This window comes from Neodiprion lecontei, chromosome 1 (assembly GCF_021901455.1).
Source record: "Neodiprion lecontei isolate iyNeoLeco1 chromosome 1, iyNeoLeco1.1, whole genome shotgun sequence".
Lineage (NCBI taxonomy): Eukaryota > Metazoa > Arthropoda > Insecta > Hymenoptera > Diprionidae > Neodiprion > Neodiprion lecontei.
This window is the reverse complement of record NC_060260.1, coordinates 13,693,788-13,719,344: the sequence shown is the minus strand read 5'-3', so window position 1 is coordinate 13,719,344 and position 25,557 is coordinate 13,693,788. Positions and strand designations below refer to the sequence as shown.

The 25,557-nt window shown below is 36.7% G+C and overlaps 2 protein-coding genes and 1 long non-coding RNA gene across 14 annotated transcripts in view; 2 read left to right on the top strand and 1 right to left on the bottom strand.

The window, feature by feature from the left end:
* Positions 1–9,206, top strand: part of LOC107227023 (C-terminal-binding protein) — a 49,205-nt gene extending 39,999 nt beyond the window's left edge. For 6 of the 11 annotated variants that reach the window (XM_015668038.2, XM_046733523.1, XM_046733540.1 and 3 more), the window contains one exon: positions 215–4,345. In XM_015668038.2, coding sequence (XP_015523524.1) covers positions 215–542 — 328 coding nt within the window. In that variant the 3' untranslated portion in view covers positions 543–4,345. Of the gene's footprint in view, positions 1–214; positions 4,346–5,061; positions 5,262–9,147 lie in introns of those variants that run through there. The other 5 variants (XM_015668036.2, XM_046733550.1, XM_015668037.2 and 2 more) reach the window with 5 other exon arrangements.
* Positions 6,060–21,931, bottom strand: LOC107227018 (protein glass). Of its 2 annotated transcripts, none has more exons than XM_015668026.2 (7): positions 20,611–21,931; positions 19,183–19,405; positions 17,292–17,616; positions 15,807–16,076; positions 10,572–10,862; positions 8,736–8,903; positions 6,060–6,494 (listed from the first exon to the last, which is right to left on the bottom strand). In XM_015668026.2, the coding sequence occupies exons 2-7, from the start codon at positions 19,244–19,246 to the stop codon at positions 6,329–6,331; spliced, it is 1,284 nt and encodes a 427-aa protein (XP_015523512.1). In that variant the 5' UTR covers positions 19,247–19,405; positions 20,611–21,931; the 3' UTR covers positions 6,060–6,328. The 2 variants fall into 2 exon arrangements, with proteins under 2 accessions (XP_015523512.1, XP_046589521.1); XM_046733565.1 differs by having other exon boundaries at positions 20,849–21,931.
* LOC107227019 lies at positions 14,893–15,870 on the top strand. Its single transcript, XR_001525713.2, has 3 exons — positions 14,893–15,021; positions 15,240–15,433; positions 15,733–15,870. It is a non-coding gene; the product is annotated as an uncharacterized LOC107227019 (long non-coding RNA).
* Positions 21,932–25,557: the final 3,626 nt, after the last annotated feature.

Sequence of the window (25,557 nt, the reverse complement as noted above, 5' to 3'; positions counted from 1 at the left end):
GAAGAAAAAATACGATATTAAATAGTAAAGAAAATTCGAATTCTCGCTGAATTTAGTTCAGAAAAATTTCGTAATATCAAAAATGATTGTCGCAAACCCCTGTTTAATAGTAAACGTACCTATATTCAGAAATTTTACGTCCCACCTTTCTCTATTTCTTTAGCCCTGTGAAATACGCATGATACAAACCATTTTTTCGTTTGCTTTTTTTCAGTAGTTATCCAGAAGGGATTAACGGTGGTTACTACGCAGGAACTCTGCCTGTACAGCAAGCGCATTCGACGACCCCTCATGACTCGGCCCCGCCGCCTCCCAGTGGTCACTCAGTTGTCGGAGGGGGTGGAGGAGGCGGTGGGCCTAATTCTTCCACAGGGGGCGGAGGTGGAGGTGGACCCACGGGACCAACTGGCCCCTCAGTCGGTGGCGGAGGTGCAGGAGGTCCAGCTTCCGCGCCTTCAGCCGGTGGGTTGCCCGTTCTACCCCACAGCATAGTAAGCGATCCTGACCCCCGACCTAGTCCCTCTGCCCCTAGCCCACGTTGACCTTGAACCCCTGATCTTTGGAATCCTCACACTCCACTTTGCTCTACCCTTTTCCCATCCCATCACATTTCCTTAACCAATTCACATTGCCCCTGACCTTGACAAAAAAAAAGAAAAAAAAAAAAAACGTGGAAATCATAACATGAAAGAAAAAAAAAACAAGCAACAACAAAAGGGTTCTATGCAAGGCAACCCCATTCTTTCCATTATTTTTGAAAAATTTTTCGTCAGCAAAAACAAAATGAGAAAAAAATTACTCAAACTACGTTATTATAATAGCATCTCTTTGTAGTTGCTGTTTACATTTGTGGATTTTTTGATCTTTTATTGCGCATTGAAACGTACAACACCTCTCCTAGCCAATCAGAACGTTATATGGATCGGTACATGACAATTGCAACAAGTGTAGCTGTTTTAATGGAAATTCAAATCGATAGTAGCACATTGAACAAGGATGGGTGACTGACTGACATATATCATGCTTGCACCCAATGATATTGTGTTTGCAAGAATACATTATCATCTGCCAATTTGTTATGTATTGGGATATGTTTTAGCATACAATCAAAATCCACTGACGTGTTTATCAGTAACCATTGTACTTTTGGAAACTCACAGGAGCATCACGTATTTTTCTATATCAAAAATGTACCATATGAGGCATTTTCGGCTTACATGTTTGTGCTATTTGCAAATGGTTACTAAGCTTGGTATGTATTTTGTAAATGGCCTAAAAGTTCTTGTCAAACATTTACAAGTCAATATCGTTACTGCGCTGGTATTTCAGATGTTACACAGCACTAATCCCAATGTCTACCAAATTTACTTACTTGTGGCACATTCTGTACAAAATTAAGAGGGAAATTAATTGGAATACAATTGTTGCGTAAATACAATTTTTTCTCATCTAAGAAGTTGAATTGTGTGAAAAATTTGAGAAATGCATGATTAGTATTTGTATTTACAAAATTGAAACGTTTCGTTTTCTCAAATTTAAGCCTGTGTAACAAAAAGAAGCTGTCATATGAAAAAATGATGTTAACATTATGACCTATACCAATTTTTACAGTAGTGTGGCTATGCAGTTTCTGTATTTCGAACAGGCATATTATGTTTACGTCGAAAATTTTATATACTGAGTATTTACTTAAAGTTGTTACGGCTGATTGGGGGCTGCACCGCAAATGAAAAAAATATCGTATTGAGGCGAAAAAAAAAGTTCCAAACTACAAATACAGTTAATTTTTTACTTGAAGAACAAAATTTGTAATTGAATGAAACGTGAAAGCCTGTACGAATTTTTTTTTTCCTTACGTCAATTCAAAGATTGTGAGATAATTCTCGAAAATATTAGACCATTCTAGTTTTTCACACCTGTAAAGTGCGTAAAGTCACAGCTACGGCAAGTCAAGTTGATTAACTGTAGGGTTACGGAACAGCAGAACCATGAAAAATAGAGGTAAGGATGCCGTGCACCAGGATTCCAAAACGTCCGTGAAATTGCAGTCAGGAGACGTTATAATTTTATTCGCGTGCAGTGTGACTGCTGTTAGTCTATGGAGCGTTGATTGTCTGATGGTCTCGAATATGAGCGAAACCGCGGTAGATTCTATAGCAATTATAATAGCAGCTAAACATTGTTCGGAAGATTAATAGCGTTCGGGCTGCACTTGGAAAAAATATAACCGCATACTCGCTGCAATTCTACCGGCGTTTGTCATCAACCATTATCCACGAAGTTCAATCGTTACTATCTCTATTTTTCATGAAAAGAACATTGACCGAAAGCCAGATTAATCTCTAAAATTTTCGAGTATACATCGAGAACTTTTGTGTCGAAGTATTTCTTTTTTCTTTTGGCACTGATACTATATATAAAAATAAAACAGCAACTTGTGCTTTTCGGTGAATATTATCGATTAAGAATTTAAGCGAGAGAGCAAAAGTGAGAAAGAGAGAGAAAGTGAGATCGCGAGAAAATGAATGAACGAGAGAGAACGAGATATAGAACAAGCAGAAACAAGTTTTATTAATTGATAATTATAATATGATTAATTATTATATTAAGTAAAGTAATGCGATATTACGAACAGTTGATTCTATTATCGAGAGGCAAATCCATGAATAAAAATGGAAATTTTTTTTGAGAATAATTATGGAAAGCGATGATAATAATAATTGAATAAAAAAGAAAAAAAAATATTAAAAAATCTATTTTAGAGACATACACATATCTATTCAGTTGTTTCGATCTGTTTTTCAATTTTAATCACTGAAATTAAAATTAATTCATTTCCTAGGGTAGATCAGCAAGAAAATGTAGTTATGTGATATGCCTCCAGATTATTTTTATCTATCTGGACTCTTTTTAGAATTGAGCTATCAATGGCAGCTGCAAAGTACGTGAATGCTTGAAGTAGATCGACATATTGCGGTTTCAAAACATAAAGTGCTATTCTCAGAACACTAAAAGAGGTGTTTTCACCCAAATCGGTATCAATTTATGTTACATGCTAGCTGGAAATTAATACCAAGCAGGAATACCAACTTTGTTGATGAGTGAGCTGTAAAAATTTCGAGTAGCTACACGGATAAAACATTTTATTCTTTCATGTTGCTCTGCATTTTCCGAAAATTAATCATTTCGAAGTTAATTGAACAATTTGATAGCTATTGCGTTTTGATTGAAATTTCAGCATGATAAGTTGGTTTTATTTCGAAACTTAATGTGTATATTGTTGATATTTTCTAAGAAACTATTTTACGCAAATGAAGTGCACTGATAAGAAATGAAATCGGGAATTAGCAGGTGCTCGAAACTTTACTTTATGCTTTCATAAATTGGGGAATACTATCGACTTAACGATGGATGCGTAGATGCTTATCTGGATGCTTATCACTTAACATAATTCTGTTTATCACGTATACGTGGTAAACCTTGAGAATATCATCAATAGTATTATAATGCATTCATATATTGTTGAAATCTTGGAAAAAGTATGACGATCTCGACAACGGTTATAATTAGTTGTTAGTTCAAAGTAAAAGGTGTAATTGTCATTATACTTGATTGTCAAACTGAGTGTTAAATAGATAAGTTTGTATTTATGGTACGTGATTAACAGAATTCAACTCATGTAGATCCACCCTATGTTATACCTTCTTTTTTTCGACCATTAGAGAAAATGATAAAAAAAAAACAAATAAAAGCAAAAAATAATAATAAAATAATATCATTCCAAGTGGCATGAGAATCTGACGCAAAAAAAAAAAAATAAAAGTTTGACTATGGATATACGAGGAGTTGTAGAATGAAATAAACTATGAAGCATCACACACATATACACACTCCTGGGACATGCGTACACAGGTACACAGACACTCTCACACCCATTCATACCGTGAGACAGAGGCACATATACATTTTTAAACGGAAATTCACGACGTGCAGTCTGTGCGTGACGAGATGGTCTCTGAATCACATGCTTATTTAGAAATCTAGATGACAGGACCAACTTATTACGTCAGATCGGTACAAAGTTCGTAACGTAAAAACATTATACATACATTTTTGTTTCTTTTTTTTTTTTAAGTTTTTTTTTCAGAATATTATTACTTATAAATACATCATTATATATAGAAAGGATTTCGCTAAGTGAAAACATACATTAAAAAACAAAGGAGTTGTTCTTATTTTGAATTGTAAAAAAAACGAAAGCAAATTAATATGAAAAAAAAAACCTAATTACAGTAAATAAACTAGTACATCGTCCCATCCACGCAACCCCTTTTGTGGATATTTCGATATTGAACTTACAGACAGGTACTTAGCGCTGCTTTTAAGCTTCATGCTTGTCAGTGGTGTTAAAAAAAATGGAGTAAAAAATTTATTAGATATATTCATTAATTTGATTTCAATTATTTGTTTTCCATACGACATTACATTGTATCAGTTTCATTTTCTTTTTTTTTCCATTCTTTTCTTTTCGAATTGACAGAAACGACGCCAAAATATTCTTTTTATTTTGCATTAAAACCATATATACTAAAAAAAAAAAAAAAATGAAATTAAGATGAGAAAAATGAACATGATGAAAACAGCAACATTAATATTAATGATAATTAATAATTGATAATAATGATAATAATAACAACAACAATAATAATAATAATAATAAATACAATATTTGTACAATAATCAACGGTGCTGTGGTGAATGCTGCTGCAGGCCTACGAAATCCTGCTCACCTATCCTGACCTATTTTTATTAACACATTTCGTTACTTCATGTTTGTTGATTCTTTTTTTTATTTATATATTGATATCGCTAATAATGTATCGTACTATAATTTGAAAATCTAGAATAGTATTTAACCACTTAGAGGCTACTAATTTTAAGTCCAACTCAATATGACGATGCGGTAAATTATTTTTCTTTTCACTGTGAGTTATTTTTATGTCATTAATTGATGAACAAATAATTTGGGTGCATGTTACAAGTTTTTTTTGTTCGTTTCAGACTAGTCGTCATCTTGAATTCGGCATGGGTCAGTTGTCCCAAACAAGCTACAGACGATTGACATGTTCTATTATGCGCCATATTTCTGATTAGCCTGATGGTTAACATCTGAATTCAATTTTTGCTTATTTAACAAATTTGTTGCAGTATTTAGAAATGATTCCCATTTGCGAGACGAACAATGAGCAACATTCACAATGGTATTATCTACTCTTACCTATTCCCTTCCAATAATCCGACTAAAATATAGCTTCATATAGTTGTAATGCCCTTTAAAAAGCAGGAGGCTCCATACGAGTTACTTTTGGTGCTGTAGAAATTTAGTTGGAACAACAACTTCAGTTAACATGGAATTTAGGAGGTTCATCACTTTTGGCCAACATATAACAGTCACGTTTGAGACTGTCATCATGTATTATCTAACCATACAATGCATACACAAGTCTGGAGATATGGTTAAGGTCCACTTGTGCGTCAGCTTTCGTGTTTCGAAAGTGTTTCATTGTTTGATTGATCACGTGCAAAAGCAAAAGCTTGGAAAATTTCTTATATCTATAGTGCTTTATCCAATGTGAAATCAAACAACATTTGCAAATCTGCAGATTGCATTATGTAAATCAGAGGGTGGTGAAATTTCGTAATTAGTGCTTCCGAATTTGTTCGCATGTGGTCCCTTTTTGTTTTAGGGCTAATTAAAAATATTTCGTTGCACCATTATTCCTGAAGCTGCACTAGGATTATTAATATTGCTCCATAGGAGCAACTGATGTACGAACGTATATAGGTCCATCCACAAACCTTCCGTCAGCTTTTTAAGATACCACTTTTGATTTACCTAAAATTTCAATATGTCATAGCTTATACGAGAAAGTCGTTGATCAGTTTTATGATTTTTTCGATTTTGACCTTTCGGCTTTCAATTTTCAAATATCAACCAAATCGAAATTCTTACTGTGAAAATCTGATTGAAGGTTCGTGGATCGGCCTATATGCAGTTGAATTTTTGAAGCTCAATTCTCAGTTTTAAGCTTCCGTGATGTTACCGTACCAGTTGAACTACGCGGATGTTTTTTTTTTGTCATTTTTATTAAAACATGATGTACAATAGACGTTATGAAAATTCCCACGAAACTTTTTTTCGCCGTTAAACAAGTCCAAACATGTTCTGTTTGAAATATTGTTTTCGTTGTAAGCTGTCAGCCACTCGAATTACAGGTAATCTACGACATTGCAACCAGGTGTCACTTGTCGGTGAAACGAAACTGTGTCACGTCAAGGAACCTCCGTGGACCCTCATGTGCCTGTTCAGGTTTCCGCTTTGACTGAACCTCAGCAGGCACAGCTTGCATTGGTATGGCTTTTCTCCAGAGTGAATTCGTAAATGTTTCGTCAGAGTGGAACTGTCGGAAAATGCTTTCTTGCAGAATCGACATCTGCAATGATGAATTGTTATTTACTACTTATATTTACTATTCTTACGATCAAATTGTTTCATATTCTATTTCGTTCGTAATGACGGATATTTAAATAATTAGGGAAAAATTAGTTGCTTGTTTGTGCATCATAGTTCAAGTGTTTTGGACTATGATTGGCTGAAGTTATATTTTAGGGTAAGTTTATTTTTACGAATTCAAAGTTGCATCGATAGTAATCATCGCCTCATAGAGATAGATTTCGCAGTCCGTACACCGAGCTGAAGCCCTAATTAAAAAGAGAAGGCAACAGGGGGAGACTTCTCTGTTGCACGGTCGGAAGAGTGGGGAGCAGCCGCCGGCGGGGAAAACAAGAAGGTAAGTGGGGAGGTATACTTGTATGATTTATGTGTTCCCCCGCCAAGTCATCGATTTAGGGTGTGTTCTGATATTCACTCGCGGTACTTTGAGCACCACGAATGCCGTTCCGATACATGCCGCAGTAAGCTTTCAGTTCGTTATCGTGATCATATGACGTCATTGTTTTCGTTGTTACTTCCTGCTGCGATTACTGCGGTTCGCGACGTGGGGCATTTTCTTTTGTCAAATATTAATGTATCCATATAATTTTCAGCAGCAGATTTGATTTTACACATGCAAATGTCAAACTTTCGTGAATACTGTAATGTACGTACACTTTTGTACAATGAATCTGAGACGGCTAATTTTTCACACTGGACAGTTAAGTTGGCAGCACAGGAAACGTACAGCGCCATAGTCGGCCGAGCGCGAAACATACTCAATCTCAATATACATAACGTAACTCATGACCGTCGAATCTAACCTTAGAATACCGCAGGGATAATGACTTATTGGATTGACACATATTCTACGGTTAATTTCCACGGTCATGGGTTATGTTACGTTTATTGAGATTGAGTTTGTTTCGCACTCGGCCGACTATGGCGCTGTACGTTTCTTGTGCTGCCAACTTAACTGTTGAGTGTCAAAAATTAGCCGTCTCAGATTCATTGTCCACAAGTGTACAAACACTTTTGGGCTCGGAGGTACTAACAACTACCGGGAGACAACGCTGCTTGACTTACGTCGTTCACTGAAGATTGCTGAAGACAGTTTACCACGGGTATCATTTTGAAGCAAGCAAAAAAGCATGACAGTCACGAGGGTAATGGCAGTACACTACATTCACCGACTCGCTAATGAGGGTTAGAATTTTACCTGAGTCGGTACGTTAGGAGATTTCTATATCTCGCCTGATACCGACAAGTTTCAAAACGCCCCATCTAATTGGCTGTCTTTAGCAATCTTGAGACGACACTTTCGGGCTCATTCACATCTGATAATGAGGTGCAAGTGAGGTTTGCGAGCGTAGCACTTGAGCGCCTAGTCGAACATAAATTTTCATCTGAATATATTGAATTTGGTACTTATATTTGAATGCATCAAAAGTCAAGCCTAATATTTTAAGCTGAGAACTCATCTCTGTTTTAAGTACAAAATTTAGAATTTCTAAACTCTTATAAATACAGAACCGAATAAACAAACCGTATACTGTATATGCTCGAAGATCTGTCGTACATACATACATACATACATAAATCTGAAAATTCTGAAACGTCCTTTTATACTCATTGTAGAGCACTTACAACCAAACAGGGTTTCGGATTACTATTAAAGGAAGCTAATAAACAAACTGTCTTTATATCTTCTAACAATTAGAGATTGGCAATACATTCAGTAACGATCATTAATAGGTTCCCAGTGACTCACTACTTTGATGAAATCGAAACTGAAACGAACTTCTTTGTATAGAAATTTTACATATCTATGATGAACGCACTCGCTAGTCATTGGTACATGAAAATTAGAAATAAAAGTTGTTCTAGTTGTGATTCCAAAAAAATAGTGAGCTACTGGGAACCTATTAATGAACACTACTGTACATAAATATGTATATTGATTAGAATCAAAGTTGTCTTTTTTCACTACCTTATCGACAGAGCAACCAAGATCTTTCAAATTCCAGTCAATTATTGTCACAAGCGCACTTCCAATGGGTTTAAATAGAGGAAAATTCCATTTTATAACTCTGTTTGGGTGTAATCTTAAAAGTCATTTGCAGGACATTCAGCTGGTTGAATATGAGCATAGCAACCTCTCAAATGTAGTCTGTTGTGTACACTATGCAGTTGATTAATCGGTGACATTTTATTGTACATACGCAGTGATGATGTGCTTTACCTGTAAGGTCGTTCTCCAGAGTGGGTTCTCATGTGAGTGGTTACGGAGCTGCTTTGTGAAAATCTTCTGTCGCAGACTGGGCATCGGAATGGTTTTTCACCAGAATGTGTTCTTGCGTGAGCCGTCAAATTCGCAGCTTGGCTAAATGCTTTTGAGCATGCGTGACACCTTCGTAAGAATTCAACATGCTGGGTTATTAGTTGCCAGAATAATTTATATGTTCTTGATTAATAATTGCAGAGTGTTTCAAATTTTTACTATGGTGATATTTTAACCTGCAAATTGATCTGCATAACGCTGCCTGAAGAGATATTCAGAGGAATTCTTTGCACGTATTTTAATTTCCTTGATGTTTTAAAAAAAAACGACGAATATTTACGGTGTGACTGAATAACCATTTTTTTTTTTGCAGATGTCATTGAATCAAACGAACGAGATACCTTTGAAACCTTTTGATTATGTTTAACAATAAGTTTGATTATGTACATTTCTGATTTTCTTATTTATTATTTTAACCTTCTTGGAAATTGAAATGAAAATCGAGAGCAATTCATGAAACAAAAGTCTTTTTCACGAAAAAACTAGATGTAGGTGAAAAATTAAAAAATTTCCAAAACAACCATTAAGACATTTAGACGGCGAGACACGCAGTATGTAACTGACAATGAGAATTCCTGAAATATAGGTTGAAAATAAGCGAAACAAAGATTCTGAAGTACTGCAAAACTTGAAATAAATAAAAATACGATCAATCTTGATGGCATTTGTAAAATTATATGATGAATTACAAAGTAATGTCCAATTACTCAACCCGTTCTAGACTAAATCACAGAAAAGGATCCTGAAAATTCAAAGTTTTTCGCGCCAACACGTATTTTAGAAAAAATCAACAATAGCCGTGTGAATAAATGTGTTTTTTACAAAATCTGTAAAGTTTTGCAGAAAAAAATTTCACCACAGTATAAGCAGTTGAGCAAGGCTATGGTTAGTGGTATCTTTTACAATCATAGTTGATAAACTCGGTTATATTATTATTAATGATCGTTAATAAGTAAGAAGGGATTGAAAGTTATAAAATTCCACTCTACTACAGTATCCTAGTATACATTCTATGGATTCGCCGTTGAATGGAAAGAAGTTTAGTTCAAACAGTCGAGGTTGCCCATTACAATATTTCAGGAATTTCAAGACGTCACCACCAGAAAGAAAAGTACGTAGGTATACATATCAAATAATATTCACATTATCTAAATTATAATAGGGTTGAGTGTAGTCAAATTTTCAGTTACAGTCACGGGACAAATCATTTATATAATCATCTTGTTATGGCCACCCTCATTGTTGCCACTTGTACAACAGTTGCAACAGTTATTTAAATTAACTTATCATCATTTTATAATCTCCACAATAATTTTTCGCGTCGTTGAGAGCATCTCAGTTTTTTAACTTCTCGAAGCCATTGTAATACAAATTGTTTTAAACGATTATGATAACAAAATGTTAACAAATATCGACTCAGCAGAATTTTTTCTCGTATGTTTAAATTTCTAGAAATTACCGTTTAATTAATTACGAAAAATTTGCTAATGCTAAAATCGGATTGGTGTAAAAAAAATTGTTTACAACAATTTTTAAAATTTTTCGAAGTGAATTTTCAGATAGTTTTTTCGAGATGGCAATTTTCAAAAAATGGATCGCCAATATTTATACCGTTCATTTATAACAAAAATGTTATTCACATTTTCTGAGATATTCTAAAACTATTTCCATTCAAAATACCTGTTTAATTGGCTCAAATACCCAATTACTTAAGTATAAAATAGATGAAAAATTTACCTAAATGGTTTTTCGCCGGAATGCGTTCTGAGGTGCGTTTTTAGAGTGCTCGGTCTCGCGTACGTTTTGCCGCAGATCCTGCACAAGTTGGGTCGTCCATTGTCGTCAGTGGTGACGCCACCCCCGATGCAAAGGGCGTGTTCGGACGTAGGAAGTCGAGGGTGGTGCGGGTGGTTACCAATCAGCGGCGCCGGTTGGTTCACCCTCGCTTGAACCTCGACGGGATTGTATTGCTGGGCGGGGCTGAGTAGGGGCTCAACACCCCATGCAGTGGGATAACTCTGATCGTACCTGTAACGCAAATGCCGAAGGGCAAGGGCTGAACAATCGAAGTACAGATATCGAAACGGCGAAAGGGCACCCGTTATGCTGTTAATTATTGTTACGATTCAATGGAGGGTAAAGGGGTGATAAATCGAAAAATATGGTGTTCAGACAATCCTGAGAAATTGGGGAAGGTAACGTCACTGACATACTCCTGAGATTATGGAGAATTTCTTCATAGAATTTGTCATAAAAACTCAACGTTGGTTGAATATTTTTATCGCATTTTCACAAAGTCAGTTTTTCGAGAGACTACAATGTCGAGAATCTGTGCCGGGAGATTTGGAATACAAATGTTTTTGAATCAGCATTTTTGGGATGATCGATTATGGCAAATATTTGTTTTATTCCAATATGTCTCGTGCTAAACTTCTCCCTTACCAATGCATCTGTATAATAAGTCAAAGATTATTCATTAATTTTTCTTGCTGTACAATTTTCATCACATTTTCAACGTTGATATAATAAGTTCTTGATATTTTTCTACAAATATCAAATACTCTCAGTCATTTACTTACTATATTTTATAGTTCCGTGATAATTTTTCTTGACTCTATACCTATGTTAAGTAATAGTTACCCTAATTGATATTATTCCCACATATGATTACATCAGTCTATACACATCTCCAACTGTTACGTATTGATCACATATTATATTATTTCTTATTTTTCTTGTGTTTTATTCATATCACCTCATGTAAGTGATGTAAGCGGTGTAATTGAAATTGTGATGAATTTCTGCAGTGTTTAGAATTTAGCAGTTACAAGTCCATTCTCTTCCACAATTCTTACCGTAATTTTCTTTTGTCTAATCTTTATGTGATTTGTTCCGACAATTTTTTTTAGCAATCTTTAAGACCAGGTTTCCGTTGTAGCAATTTCACTAAAAATTAATTTTTCGAACTTGTTTTGATAATTCTCAGTCATCCCTAGTCCAGTCAAAATACAGAGAAGAAAAGGCTTATTTATATAGATAGGATTGCAGCATCAGCGTGACTTAACACTTAAATTGTTAGCAAAATCTACAGAATAACATATCCAAAATCTGCAATAATCTGTAATTGTTGGGCAGTTTTTTTTGCAATCAAGGGGTAAGAGCAAAAATTCGTCATTTCTGGAATCAAGCAGCACAGGAAATTCTGTCTTCTCGTCGAATTTGTTGAGTGCAAAAAGTTCTTCAAAAAGTCTACATATCAAATTTCCGGTATCTTCGAATGTCCTGAAATAACAGCACCGAAAGTGTTATTGTACAGCATTTTCTGTATCTCGCAACAAATTTATTTGATCGACATCCACCAGATCCGGCTGCTAATTCCAATTTCACCTAATTCATTGTTCCTTTCAATTTATTTATCTTTCTATTTCTAACTGCGACTCATTTTTAAACGAAAAAACAGAAAACGGAAGGTCCTCAAAATGAAAAAAAACTGATGACACATTGAGGAATGGTTAGTGAATTTTCGTGATTTTGGTTTCAATCGACATGCCTCTTCTGAGTTCACGATTCGAGCTGATTGAAATTTTAATATCATCGGTCGAGCAATTTTTGATTAATTCAAATAAAAAAATTAAAGAAAAATAAAATTTTTCAATTTTTTATAATTTATGAGCTCAAAACGTATCCGAGTGGAAAGGTCTTGTGTCAGCCTATTAAGGTCAGCGAATTTAACCATTAGTTTTTTTAAAACTTTTTCAAAAAAATGTTGACCAATAAGTCGTAACGTTTCTTCTGTTTCGATCACATGAATCATACAGAAAGTTGTTTGCTCACGAGCAATCTTGGAATGAAACCGAATAACCGTTGATCCCATTGCGTCACCATCATTGTTTAACCAATATTTCGAGTGCAACGTCTTTCGTCACTCAAAAAGCATTGCCTACACCAGATGTGGCCAAGTATCGTTATTCCGGAGTTGACCATCAAATTAGGGTACCTACGGAATAACTAAGTATTCCAATCAAAACTAAAAGATTACAGGGATGGTGTACCAATGGTAAAAAATATCTCTATAGCTCAGGCATATTTTACTTGACTCAAGAACCGTACATTTGGCTCTACAATTTCAGATATGGAGCTGCTCATAAAATACGTGGCTCCTATTTTAAACATTTTCGAACCGCCCTCCCCTCATGTAGTCTATCGCGTATATTTACCAGACCCTCCCTACTCCCCAGAAATAGCCATGTATTTAAAAACAAAATTTGTATACATCGAGAAATTATTAAACAAGTAAATTTTGTAAAACTTTTATTAATTCAAGCCATCCGAAAGAACAAATGGCGATACTAGCCATACATGCAAATCATTAATATCAGCCCGAAAAGAATTGTTCGCAGCTTTTTCGTGATAATCAAGCTTGTCAGTTTCAAACAAGAGATAATGTTGTGCGCAGAAAAATGAATTAGAATGCATGAAAATTATAAAAGCACGGATCGCGGACTATGATTCTACCCCAATTTAACATAGCGTACTTTTTCATCAAACCCCACCCCTTAAACTAGCCACGTGATTTATGAAAGGCCGTATATGGGATAAATTGACCGTACATGCAATTCTGTCGAAATGTTTTCTTGATTGAAATGAAGTTATGCAGTAGAATCGCATAACGGTCACTGGATGAAATTTTCCCCAGTTCCAAAAAAGTGATATCCTGCTCCAACAATGAGTTCTAAAAATCTAAAAAAAAAATCTATGTATTGTTTAAAGATCGTAGAAAAAGTTTTCTCTGTTTTCTCTGTTGGAAAAACCAAATTTCACGTTAAAGATGGTCCTTTGTCAAAGATATTAGAGGAACTAAAATTCCTCAAGACCAGGTGATTATATCGTTAGATGTATCTTCTCTATATACCAATATACCTACTAATTTAGCAATAGCGATCATTAAGAAGAACTGGGCTCTGATAGCCAAACACATAGCCATTCCTAAGATGGAATTTGTAAAAGCGGTTGAGATTTCTGCGAACTCAACTTATTTTATGCATAATAACAGTTTTTACCAAAAAATCTATGGAGTAGCTATGGGTTCACCAATTAGTCCAAGTGGAGCTAATTTAGTAATGGAAAAACTAGAACAGACAGTAACCAATGCGCTTCCTTTTGAATTGATTTTTTACAAAAGATACGTAGATGATATAATAACATGTGTTCATAAAGATGACATTCAGCAATTACTAAATATATTTAATCAGTATCATCCACGCATCAAATTCACCTATGAAATAGAAGTAAGCAATAGAATTAGCTTTTCAGACACATGGATCATTAATTGCAACGGAATAGCGTTGATGGACTGGTATCAGAAAGAAACATGGTTTGCCAGATATATTAACTTTCATTCGCAACATCCGCTTCAATTCAAAAAAATTGTAGCAATAGGTCTGTTCGACAGAAGCTTAGTACTAGCTAATGCTTAATTTAGAAAGAAAAATTTAAAAATAGTACGTGAAACTTGGAGAATAAAATGGGTATCAATCAAAATTGATCAGGGATTTGCAGTAACAAAGAATCCATAAACATTGTAATAGCTGCACAGATAGCAAGGTGGACAACACTTTGAACTATATATTTACGTCTTTAAAGTCAAAAACCGTCACACTTGAATAAACCAAAATTGTATGTAAAATCAAATGTCAAGACTGTGATAAATGTTACATAGGCCAATCGTCACAGCATTTCAAAAAACGAATTGCTAATCATAATTATGATGTAAAAACGCATGATCCGGATAGATCGGCTCTGGCTCAGTACTCATTGGTTGAAGGGAACAGTATTGACTTTGAAAATGCAAAAATAATTGACAAAGAAACCAGCTGGCAAAAGAGGCTTATCAAGGCAATGATACATATTTCTAAAAACAATACTGTCAACAAAAGAACTGACATTCAAAACCTGAGTCACCTCCATTCGAACATCATTGAAATTGTCATTATAAATTGGCATAGACTGTTATGTAAACAATTAGGCCAGTACACTAACAAATATGTAAACAGTTGTGTGACTTTCAAAGATTGTTGTTAAAATGAATATTAAGAGAACGGTTCGATTAGTAAAGTTAGATTGGTACTCACTTCCTTCTCGAACACCATGCAACAAACATCGCAAGTGTTAAGGAATGTCGAGTTATGTAAGTGTTAAATAATTCAATCTTCCATAGTAGTTTTAATAATAAGATCAAATATTAAACGTTGGCATTTATGTACAGTATTAAATTTGAAAATACTAAAAAGCATTTAGATACAGTATACATTAACAATTACCTAGCAGCTGTGCAATGTTTTTAACGTGACAGTTAGTGATCAAATGTAATTCATCTAACAATTTGTGATTTTTTTTATATTACAGAAACCTGATGATGGTAGGCGGGACCTGTTGAAACGTCGTTTAAAAATATAAATGATAAATAAAAGTGCATTATTCTATCCCAGATCGTCACCCAACGAAATCAAATCGGTATAATATCTACCAACACGGTCACGAACTTCAATTCACCTAATTGTACAATGGCATCTTATAATGTATTTTCTCAATCATTCGAGGTAAAAATTGCAAAACTTCAATTTTCTGTTCTTTATTATTACAGGTACTGACTTGTATGCTTGCATTTTTCACTACGATTCTATCGACAGTTTATTAAATCTTAGAAAATGAAACAGTCTGCCATAACGGAAGGTAAAGCATGAATCCGACATTTGCCTTACGCAAAGACAAGGAGTAAAAGATTCTCGGATACGATTGCAAAGAAAAATTATATAAGTGGATTCGGTCTCTATTCGTTTTCATGTGCTATCATACACTCATTGTCAGTGGTACACAATTTGATTTTATACCCTTTCAGTAATCGGACTTCTGCACAAACAGTTGGAAAAATGAATTGAGGTGGTTCTTACAAACAGAAACGTCAAAACTCACCCTGGGTGCATGTTCATGTTCATGGTCATATTCATCGATACGTTGACGGACATCGCCGGTCCAGACCCGTAATGGGATGAAGGTACCGGAGGACCCAAATTCTGGGTATAGTCCTGGGAATAGTGATGAGGTGGTCCTCCAGCGTAATAGCCACCGGTTGGGCTTCCGGGGTGCACCACTGCATGCTTCAACGATAACAGAACGTCGGCAACACCTTCCCCGTTTCCTGTTCCAGGCCTGGGCATACAATCCCCTCTGGGACAGCCCCAGCTAAGAAGAGAAATTATGCGATGTACCTACCCGTGGACTTGACTCTTTAATTCACGCTGGAGCGCTGAGCGTCCCACCTTTTTTTTTTTTTGCTTTTGCAGCTTTTTATTTATTAAACTACTGTTTCCGTAAGAACTCCCGAGTTCTTTTTTGGTTCCGCATGGCCCCCGAAATATTTTTCTAAGTAAAAAAAAATATAAATTTTATTTATTTATTTCTTGCAAAAATAGCACATGTTAACAAATCGTCGAGATTCGTATTTTTCCATGAAAAAAGCGTTTTCTGCTAATCCACCATGAAAATCCGGATGCCAACTTTTACACGAACTTAATAACACACCAAAAATGTTCTTGTTATTTTTGTGTCCGCCATATTGAAACCACCGTTTTGAACGTACCAATTTGGAGTTCGGTTTTGTGATCAGTCGCCCCAAAAGCCACGTAATATGAAGTTTTATCAAAATCGATTAACTTTTTGAATTTACGTCCGCCATATTGGATCCGCCATTTTGAATTTTCAAATTTCGAGTTTAGATTTATGGTCAGCGATCCGAAAAGCCCGTTCATGCAAAATTTCAAGTGAATCGCATGTAAAGAAAAATGTATGCATGAAAGGGTTTATGTACCGGGTACCTGTGAATCTTTTGTACGTGCGTATCTATTTTATCCACTGCCGTGATAACGGTGAGAAACTATATTACATTGAGTGCGGTAACTCAAGATAAAAATTGGTATCTTCTGACACCCTGGTTTTTCCACCACGCCCCATTAGACGTGATAAACAATGATCAAGCACCTCCCGGGAAAAATTTTGAATCACGGTGAATCGTCTTTGGTTTACAGAGAAAATCTACTCGTCGAATAAAAAAAATTCCGAGATCTTGTGCGGAGAAGAATTTGTCGGCACCAGGTTCATGCGATTGAGTTAACGGTCTCCGTGCGCGAGGTGTTGAAATATAATATTACGTTTGTTCAGTGGAGCGTGCGTGCGCCCTGGATCACATCAAAAAGTTAAGGAGTTTGGAATTTCCAGTTGACCTCCCTAACTTCTTTTATTCACGCTGATCACCTTTTTCCGGTGGATAACATGTCGAAGCCCGTCACTTTTAAGATTGAGGTAAAATCGAGGACTTCACCTCGATATCAATGCAGTTTAAGTGTATGTATAAATATCGGAAAAAGAAAATGTTCTTTCTGATCTTAGAAAAAGACTTACTTGTAAGTGGTGGAACATGGACTGAAGAGTCCTGGTGGCAACGGATCCAAGTCCAAGGGTGGTAGCGGGAAGCCCGCCATGTCATCGACCCAAAAACTGGCTCCAAACTCACTCACGACTTGATTTTGTCCCGAGTTATGCAGTTGTTGATTATGCGGATCTTGGATGTTATCCGTTGAATTCTGGAGATCCTGCAAGGTCCCCTGCAACGCGCCTAAGGCTTCGTCATTTTGATTTTCGCCAAGCGTGTCTTCGTTCGACAAAACGCCAAGAGGTCCGCTGCACAGACTCGATGGGATTGTTGCTTCGATACTGCTCACCGATGCTAAGTGTTGGGATCAAACGGAATCGAAAACGTTATCAAATATTTGCTGATCGAGTGCTTATGCAAAATTCTTTTCACGCCCAAAAAGTAAACGATTATTTGCGCTCAATCTCGTTGCATTACAGCGAGGGTAACAAATCTTTAACAGATACTTGAAATTATATTTGTAACTTTATCAGCACAAGTGTTTGCACGAAGAACTGGCTCAACTATGGGCGATACTTTTTCCTCGAACTTAGTGAACAGTCAAGATATTTCATCCAGAATATTCGAAAATAAACCTTATGGAGAATGTTGATGACTCAGAATGTTTATGAATCATGCATAAGAAAACACGAACGTAAAATGTAATTAAATATCAAGAGCTATCAGAATTTTTCGAGAAAAGTCAGTAATTTTGAACCGATAACGTGGAAATTTGAATATAAGTAGAATATCTAACCGATCCACAGTCAATTAACAATTGTAAATTTTTTAAGAACAATTACAAAAGAATTGTCTGAATTACCGGATTCATCGTTTCCCAGTTTAAACATGTCACCGGAGTAGGCTTTTGGTAGCTTCACGTTACAAGAAAAATACGTCGAGTGTTATACTTGATCTTGAATTGCAGTAGCGTCCAGGCTACACGTCCGGGCGTTTAAGTAATAAAAAGTACTACGTTTAGAATTACACTAATCACAACAAAGTGCTGGGGTAGGATTCGCTCGTGCTGATATCCAAGAATATGATAATTTTTTTCTCAATTGTAGGAAATTTTAGGCAAATGTATTTAAACTTTCAGTATGATATCAATTCTTGGGAAAAATATGACCGTAAAAATTGAGGATCCAAGTGTAGCTTGCGGTCTCTTATTTCATAGCTCGAGGTAATTTAAGGAAGTTGTAATTGATAAAGCAGACATGTAACACTTACACAAAACTGTTCGATTACTGTAAGTATTCGTGTTTCTGTTGTTGTTTTTTGTAACGATATTTCTTGATACATCAACAAATTTCGAATTGAAATTGATTTGTATTAATACAAGTCAATATATGCAAGCCGTATCCAGCATGTTTTACGATTTATAATATCTTAAGATATTTTATATATTATAATATATGCTGCATCGAAACAACCGCCACGACTTTTTCATCAACCGTTCATCACAGATACTTATAATAATTTGTAATATTCACCTCAAGTTTCACATTATGTGATCCTTTTCGAAACTACAAAATAATATTATAGTGTTAGGGTGATATGATTAGGTATCGATAATTCTTTCTTCTTGAGAACTAATGCCACGAGATAGATTATTCAACTACCGACGGTATCGTGTACTACGAAATTTCACTTTTTAACACCCCTAATACACCTGGGTTATGGAGTAACTTCGCGAAAAGCATTTCTGGGAGTGAATTTTTGTTCCTCGATCATGGGCACTGTATGGGACTGAACGTATATCAGTAGTACGATATATGCGGCTAGGTAACTATTAATTTCATATATTTTAACATTACGGCTTGTACTGCGGTACGGGAAAATATGTCGATCGAACGGTAATAGAATCGACCACGAGCTCACCTGTGCCAAGTGTATAGGGCGACTCGGAGGTGTTCGCCGAATGATGGTTCTGCAGAAACTCCATCTCTGCAAATTTTCAGGTTCCAGCCTCCCTTGGAAACGTATCCGTACCCCGTCCCTCACCCCCTCTAACGCCGCATCCGCCACCACCTCTTCGTCCTCCTCTTTCTCTTCTGATATGCCGCCCTCCGCTGTACAGATATGGAGCGACCCTCCGGTTGCCCTGACAACGACATATTGTGTCATAACTTCTACCTGGGGATTCAATTTCATTGAAAATATCGACGATAATGTTTTACTACGTTTTTATACAACGACTCGCTTTCGAACTCCCACGCTCAATATTTGCCATGTATTGTACTCCTGTATACTTGCTATACCGATTGCAAATCTTTAATGTTCAAACTATTTTACGGTAATCGGTCGTAAATGTATTCTCCTTTAGAGGAGAGGGGTCAAAACTTAGAACGTTCAATATTTTGAATGGCTGATGTATCGAAATTTCAAACATGCGAAGATAATGTAACGAAAGATGATTTGACTAAAATGATCACCACGTGACTTTTAGTTTTGGATAATATCGTGATATCGATGCATATCTGACGGTTTGAAATATTTATTTGATTACAGACAGTTCTCAATATAACGCAGTGTTTGTATTTTTTTTTTCTTCAAGATTTGTCTTTACATTAAATTTGATCTATTGCCAGCAGATCTTTAACGTAATAACCTTGCAATGTTAACTCTGTTATAGAATCGTCATTAATGCTGGTACAGGCATTGTGAGCCCATTTCAAACATCTATTGCACCAGGCAGAGGATATTTCATTTTAATATTAGTTACAAATAAGTTTTGTTATATTTAGCACCCGTCTGCACGTATAAACTTGATTTCTTTTACTGTGTAAAATCAGCTGTTTATCTCGATCGCAACGCATAAACTACGCAAAACTACAATGATAAATATAATCTCAAACTTGATTGGCTCTTATCTTGGCGCGTTTACTTAACTCTAAGAAATAATTTAGTTTTACCAGAGTCGAAAAAATCTTATTTGCCTCGAAAAAATTGCTTATTACTTCTAAGAATCAGTACGTAATTTCCTCAAATAGAAAAGATCAGTTTTACTACTTTCATTGAAACGAATTCATTAGAATGGTGGTAAAGAAAAAACATTACAGATACCGTTTTGTGAAATAATTTTATAATACCGAAAAAAGTGTGATCGAGTGGTAGAATTCATTGAGTGCTTTCATAGAAGTAATGAGATGAGATTTCTTCAGGTTAAATAAAGAGATTTCGAGTCAGCTGAAATCGAATTATTTCGTAGAATCAAAATTACCACGGTCACTAAATTTTTCGTCTCACGATCAGTGTTACGTGGTCAACGAGTCTATGCATTAATGTCGTAGAAAAATCTGTGCATACAAATTCACTATTGGCTGTGTTGACGAGCTATTCTGCACCAGAATTTGTCCGACGCGTTGTAAGATCCACAAATTATCCAATTATCGTTTGTCATGCGTCGTATCGCGGCTCCCTTCTTCTAGGAGGATGCTGCGCTCGAAGGACTCACATGTGGCAGGTACGGCTACCTTGCGGAGTTATCCGTTTATGAATGAATGAATCACGTGTGCGTGTATGTAGAACGTAGGTATAGATGTACCTTTATGGCTTGGAAGACCCGCCGGTCTCTTCTCAGGGCTTCTGGAAACCTCCCAGATATTTCCATTCATGGATTTTGAACCATGTGCATCTTTTCCCGCGAGTCGTTACACTGACTCGGATACACTCGATTACTCGAGTTGTCAGCTTCCGCGCGCTGTATCTCCACTTTGAAAACTCGCCACCCTTGCAATGTTCACGTAACAATATGCGATGAACTGCAGATGGACAGGGAAAAAACAAAGTGAATCAACCGAGCTTTACCGAACATCAAATTGATGCAAAAATAGACGTCTACACGTGTTGTCAAGTGTATCATTTCACTTGCTGTATCAGATTGGACGGTAAGTTTTGAGTTCACGTATATTTTACAATCACAAAAAATGTCATCCACTGAAAGCCTCATACGTAATACTTGCTTCGTGTTAATATTAACATTCGGTGACTACGAATAATTTTCGGTAACTCGATATTTCCACAGATGTTCTTGCATATTTTATATTTTTCAACACTGCTCATCACTAGAAGTAACCGTTGAAGAGCGAATTATAAAAATACATTCATCGTCACTGTGATATTTGGTTATTCTTCCTGTTCATGTACGATGTTGAGTTCCTTCGAGTTTTCATAACCTTTTAACGTCGGAGTAGTCACTTAATCACAACACTTATCACGACCTACCCGTCAAACGAAGTTTCATCCCATCTTCCATCGACGTGACCGCCTTTAAAGTTAGATCATTTCATCGAATTTCCCGCAAAGTACGATTGATAATGAATCTTTTACCCGGTTGTACTTTTCAGCAATGAATGGTCAAACTGTCTGTAGCCAAACCCGTCGATCTTCAGAATTAACGTATGTTTGAAAAGTTTGACACGGACAACGGTGTCTATTTTGAAATAGAATTTTCCGACACACAGTTATCACCCTCCATGATCGTTCGAAAATTTTCAAATGTTCAGAAGACAAGCTCGCGAAAGTTAACACTCGGGTTTAAAAGTCTGGCAATTTCCCGAAGAACGATCATCGCCACTCATCTTAGGGACACAACTAGGTGCTACTGTCATGCTGGCATGATAGACTGACAGTGTGTCTTTGCCAACTACCCACCCCCACCCGACACACTGACAGACGAACCAAGCGACGAACCAACCACCCCACTACAAGCCCCGTGTCATATGTTCCCGTCTCCATCTCCTTCGTCCGTCCACACACGTGTCCTCGGCTCTCGTTCTCTTGGTATCCTACTCCTTCTCCTCTTCCCCATGCCTCCTCCTCCACCTCATCTCCCTTTCACCCCTTCACTACAACCTTAGCTTCTTTTGCCTGCGTGTGCGTAAAAGTGTTGCAGGCTGACACGAGATACTAATCGGCCATTCAGCGATCAGCGATCGAACCGCTCACTCACCGATCCATGCAAGATCGGATATTGTTTACTTTATACTTTAGACACCACCTAGGTGGTCCTGCACCCTGATACCCCGCTCGAAAGATCACTGGCTTGTAATGCCTTCCCTTACCGAGGTGAAACGTCTGGTTCGTTTGGCTATTCGAAAAGTGATCCAACTTTTTTCCCCATTCTCATTTCAATGTGAATCGTTCGAAAAATTCATATCCACGCCGAATCATGCGGTCAACGAGTAAGGGTGAATGGACCAAATCTCTGATTACACAACGGCCGTACGTATTTCAGATAAAAATCTTCATACTTCATTCACCAAAACTCGTTTCACCTATATAATATACATACTCTCACGCCCATCCAATTCGATAATAAATTACAACCTTGAGCCATGTCGTAGAATATTGAGAATTGAAATAACTCATCGGCCGGAATATCATCGATCCTATAACTATCGATATTCCACAACCGACTGAAGTAAGATGCAACGATTTACGAAAGGCAAACATTACGCGTTTCATGCGAGACTACAAATTTTGTCGTAGGTATAAAAATATGAATGACGTGACTGCGACCGCGCTTGGGCAAAACGTTCCCGAGCCATCGCTTGCTGCTTTAAACCTGATTAACTCTGCACGTAGTCGGCTATTTCTGCTTCCATCCTTGCTGAATATTGGATATCGGCCCAGGGCTCAGGGCTCAGAGCAAAGGGGATGGTAGGGACCGGAGCTGACACCTGACTGTAGTTCCGATGCCAACAGGAAGAGGAAGTCAGCCACACCGTGCCTTTTCTACACGCCAGTCAACTGGTTCTAACTGGTGGCTAGGCTATATCCAACGAATGAGGATCAAATTCTTAATTCGGATCCGATACCGCCGACGTCCCTGCCAAGGTATTGGCTTACAACTTCCAACCGATTGGACCTTTGGTATTCACGTAGAAAACCACTATATGCCATTGTATTCTGTTGTATGTATACGTCCCGTATGTATCGTATACTATACACATTTTTTTAACAACGTTTACATCGCCACTGTGTATATATATATAATGTAACAATTTAACGGCTTTAAGGCTTTGATAGTTTTGTAGCAAATGTTCCCATGCGCTGGATCATCCGGTCGGAAATTGTTTTACAAAAAAATAAGGAATAATTGTTATCCACCCTCGGTTTGTCTGCTGTGCTCAATATTCGTTCAATATGCAGGTCTCCGATTCTCTGTTACGTTGGCGAACAATTATGGTAATCTGACTGCCGATTGATTTGCAAGGTGAACGCCCTTCTTTTTCCGAAACAACTACATCACTTATTCGACAAATTTGGTTTTTGGAACATTTTATTTTGCCAGCTGAAACCTTCTTTCGTTACCATTCAAATTAGAACGAACGGTTGTATTTCTAGTGGACACCATTATAGTCGACGTTTTTTCTGGTATTTGTGTGTTATAGTAGCATTATTGAATTCATATCAATCAAATCGCGTTGTTTTATGCTTTTTCTACAGAATTTCGTTCTTAACAGGCTTAAGGTAATGTGATCAAATAAAATATTATCTTCGTCCCCCGTAAAAACACTTTTGTTAATCCAAGCTATCCTTTCCTTCGTTGTATAGTTTCCGCGAGTCGTGAAGCAAATATACGTACCAAAATTTGATAAAATCATCACGTTTCTTTTTACTTTACGGAATTTTAATACGTCTTCATTTTATAACTCTCAGAGTTCAGTCTTGACCTGAAGCATTGCATGTAGTTCCTGCGAAAACTAAATATCAGAATACAACGTGCTTCCCAATCAAATAAATTTTGGGAACGATTTCAAAGTTATCGCCATGTAGTACGCGAAAAGATCTAAGAAACGTTGTTTCGAGTCGAAAGAGTGTATAATGAATTACTATTTTTAAAATTTCGAAGCTTAAGATCAAGATAAAACTGGGATATTACAGGCGTATAATCGCTGATGACACCGGTCAACGTACGATTTGAGTGCTTGGTTGTGAGTGGTCCGTTGTAAAAAGGAACCCGTTATTGGGGGTGTCCGTTAAGAAAAGTTTCACTGCATAAATAATGTATAACTAGATTTAGTTGTAAACTTATTGTAGGCAATAGTTTCATTAAAGCAAGATTTTTTATTACAAGACATTATGTCGTATATTTATACTTATCAAACTTGGATTGAAAAATCAATAGCGAAACGATAACGACCCCTTCGACGAACAGCTTATGTTCGAACGCTTGTTTTCTGATTTATACATAAAACAGATATTGTATTAAACCTAACAATTCTTATTCAGGAGAGCAAAATGGGTAAAAATATGGAAACATGAAAAACTCGAAGGGCGACAATATCAAATTTTTAAAGAAGCGAAAGCTCAATTTGTAGAATTTAAAAATGTTGAAATTCGAAGTACGGAGAAGTAAAAGATCAGAAAGGTCAGACCATAAAATGCCAAACTGTAGAATCGTCAGAATTTCTCTCGATAATATAGAATCTTATACATATTCTCGATTTTACTGTTCCATGTTCTGACCTTTCTATATTTTGTCTTTCTATATTTTCAATATTCTCTGCTTGAAACTTCCCCCATTTTTAAATTGTACGAATAAGATTCTCGCACCTGAGAAAATTGAATATTCCGGTCCTTTTATCAATCGGCAATTCTAGTTTTTCACCCCAACCCGAGCGAAATGCGCAAGGCCGACAAAACTAGGCAATAACTTCGTCGATCCCGTCCCCCGCAACCGCTGTGGCGACAGGGCTGAATAGAATGGAAAAATTCGATTGCCGCAGATGTACTTACACAACGGATACTTAAAGGGCGTCGGCCCACCTGTGTTTGTCCGCACCTGAAATCAAAGTGGGACTTTCGAACACCCCTTCGGCCCTAGGTTTGGGCAGTTTCCCCTTTTCATTCATCCACGCTGGTATAGAATTGCGTAATAAGACCGGCAAACACTGTCTTGCGATAGGACCAAGTACCTGTATCTGTATAATGTACCATCACAGAGCAGCTTCATAGGATCGGCTCACAGTCAGTTGTGGTGAATTTCGGGGTCGATTTAAACCGGACGCATTGTACGTGTTCATCGTGCCTTCGACCGGCGATTAGAAATATGTGTACAGATAGTATTTTGTCCTGAATGATTGGCTAGGGAGAAAAGATGACAGCTCTCGTATTGTCTGTGGTAAGGGACGTAGTTCTGAGCTCACGTTAAGTGATTGGCCGGAATAGATAATCCGCACACGTGCTAAACCGTGATTCTATCGAATAGAGATGTTACGGAATAGTCCTATTGCTAACCTTCCCCAC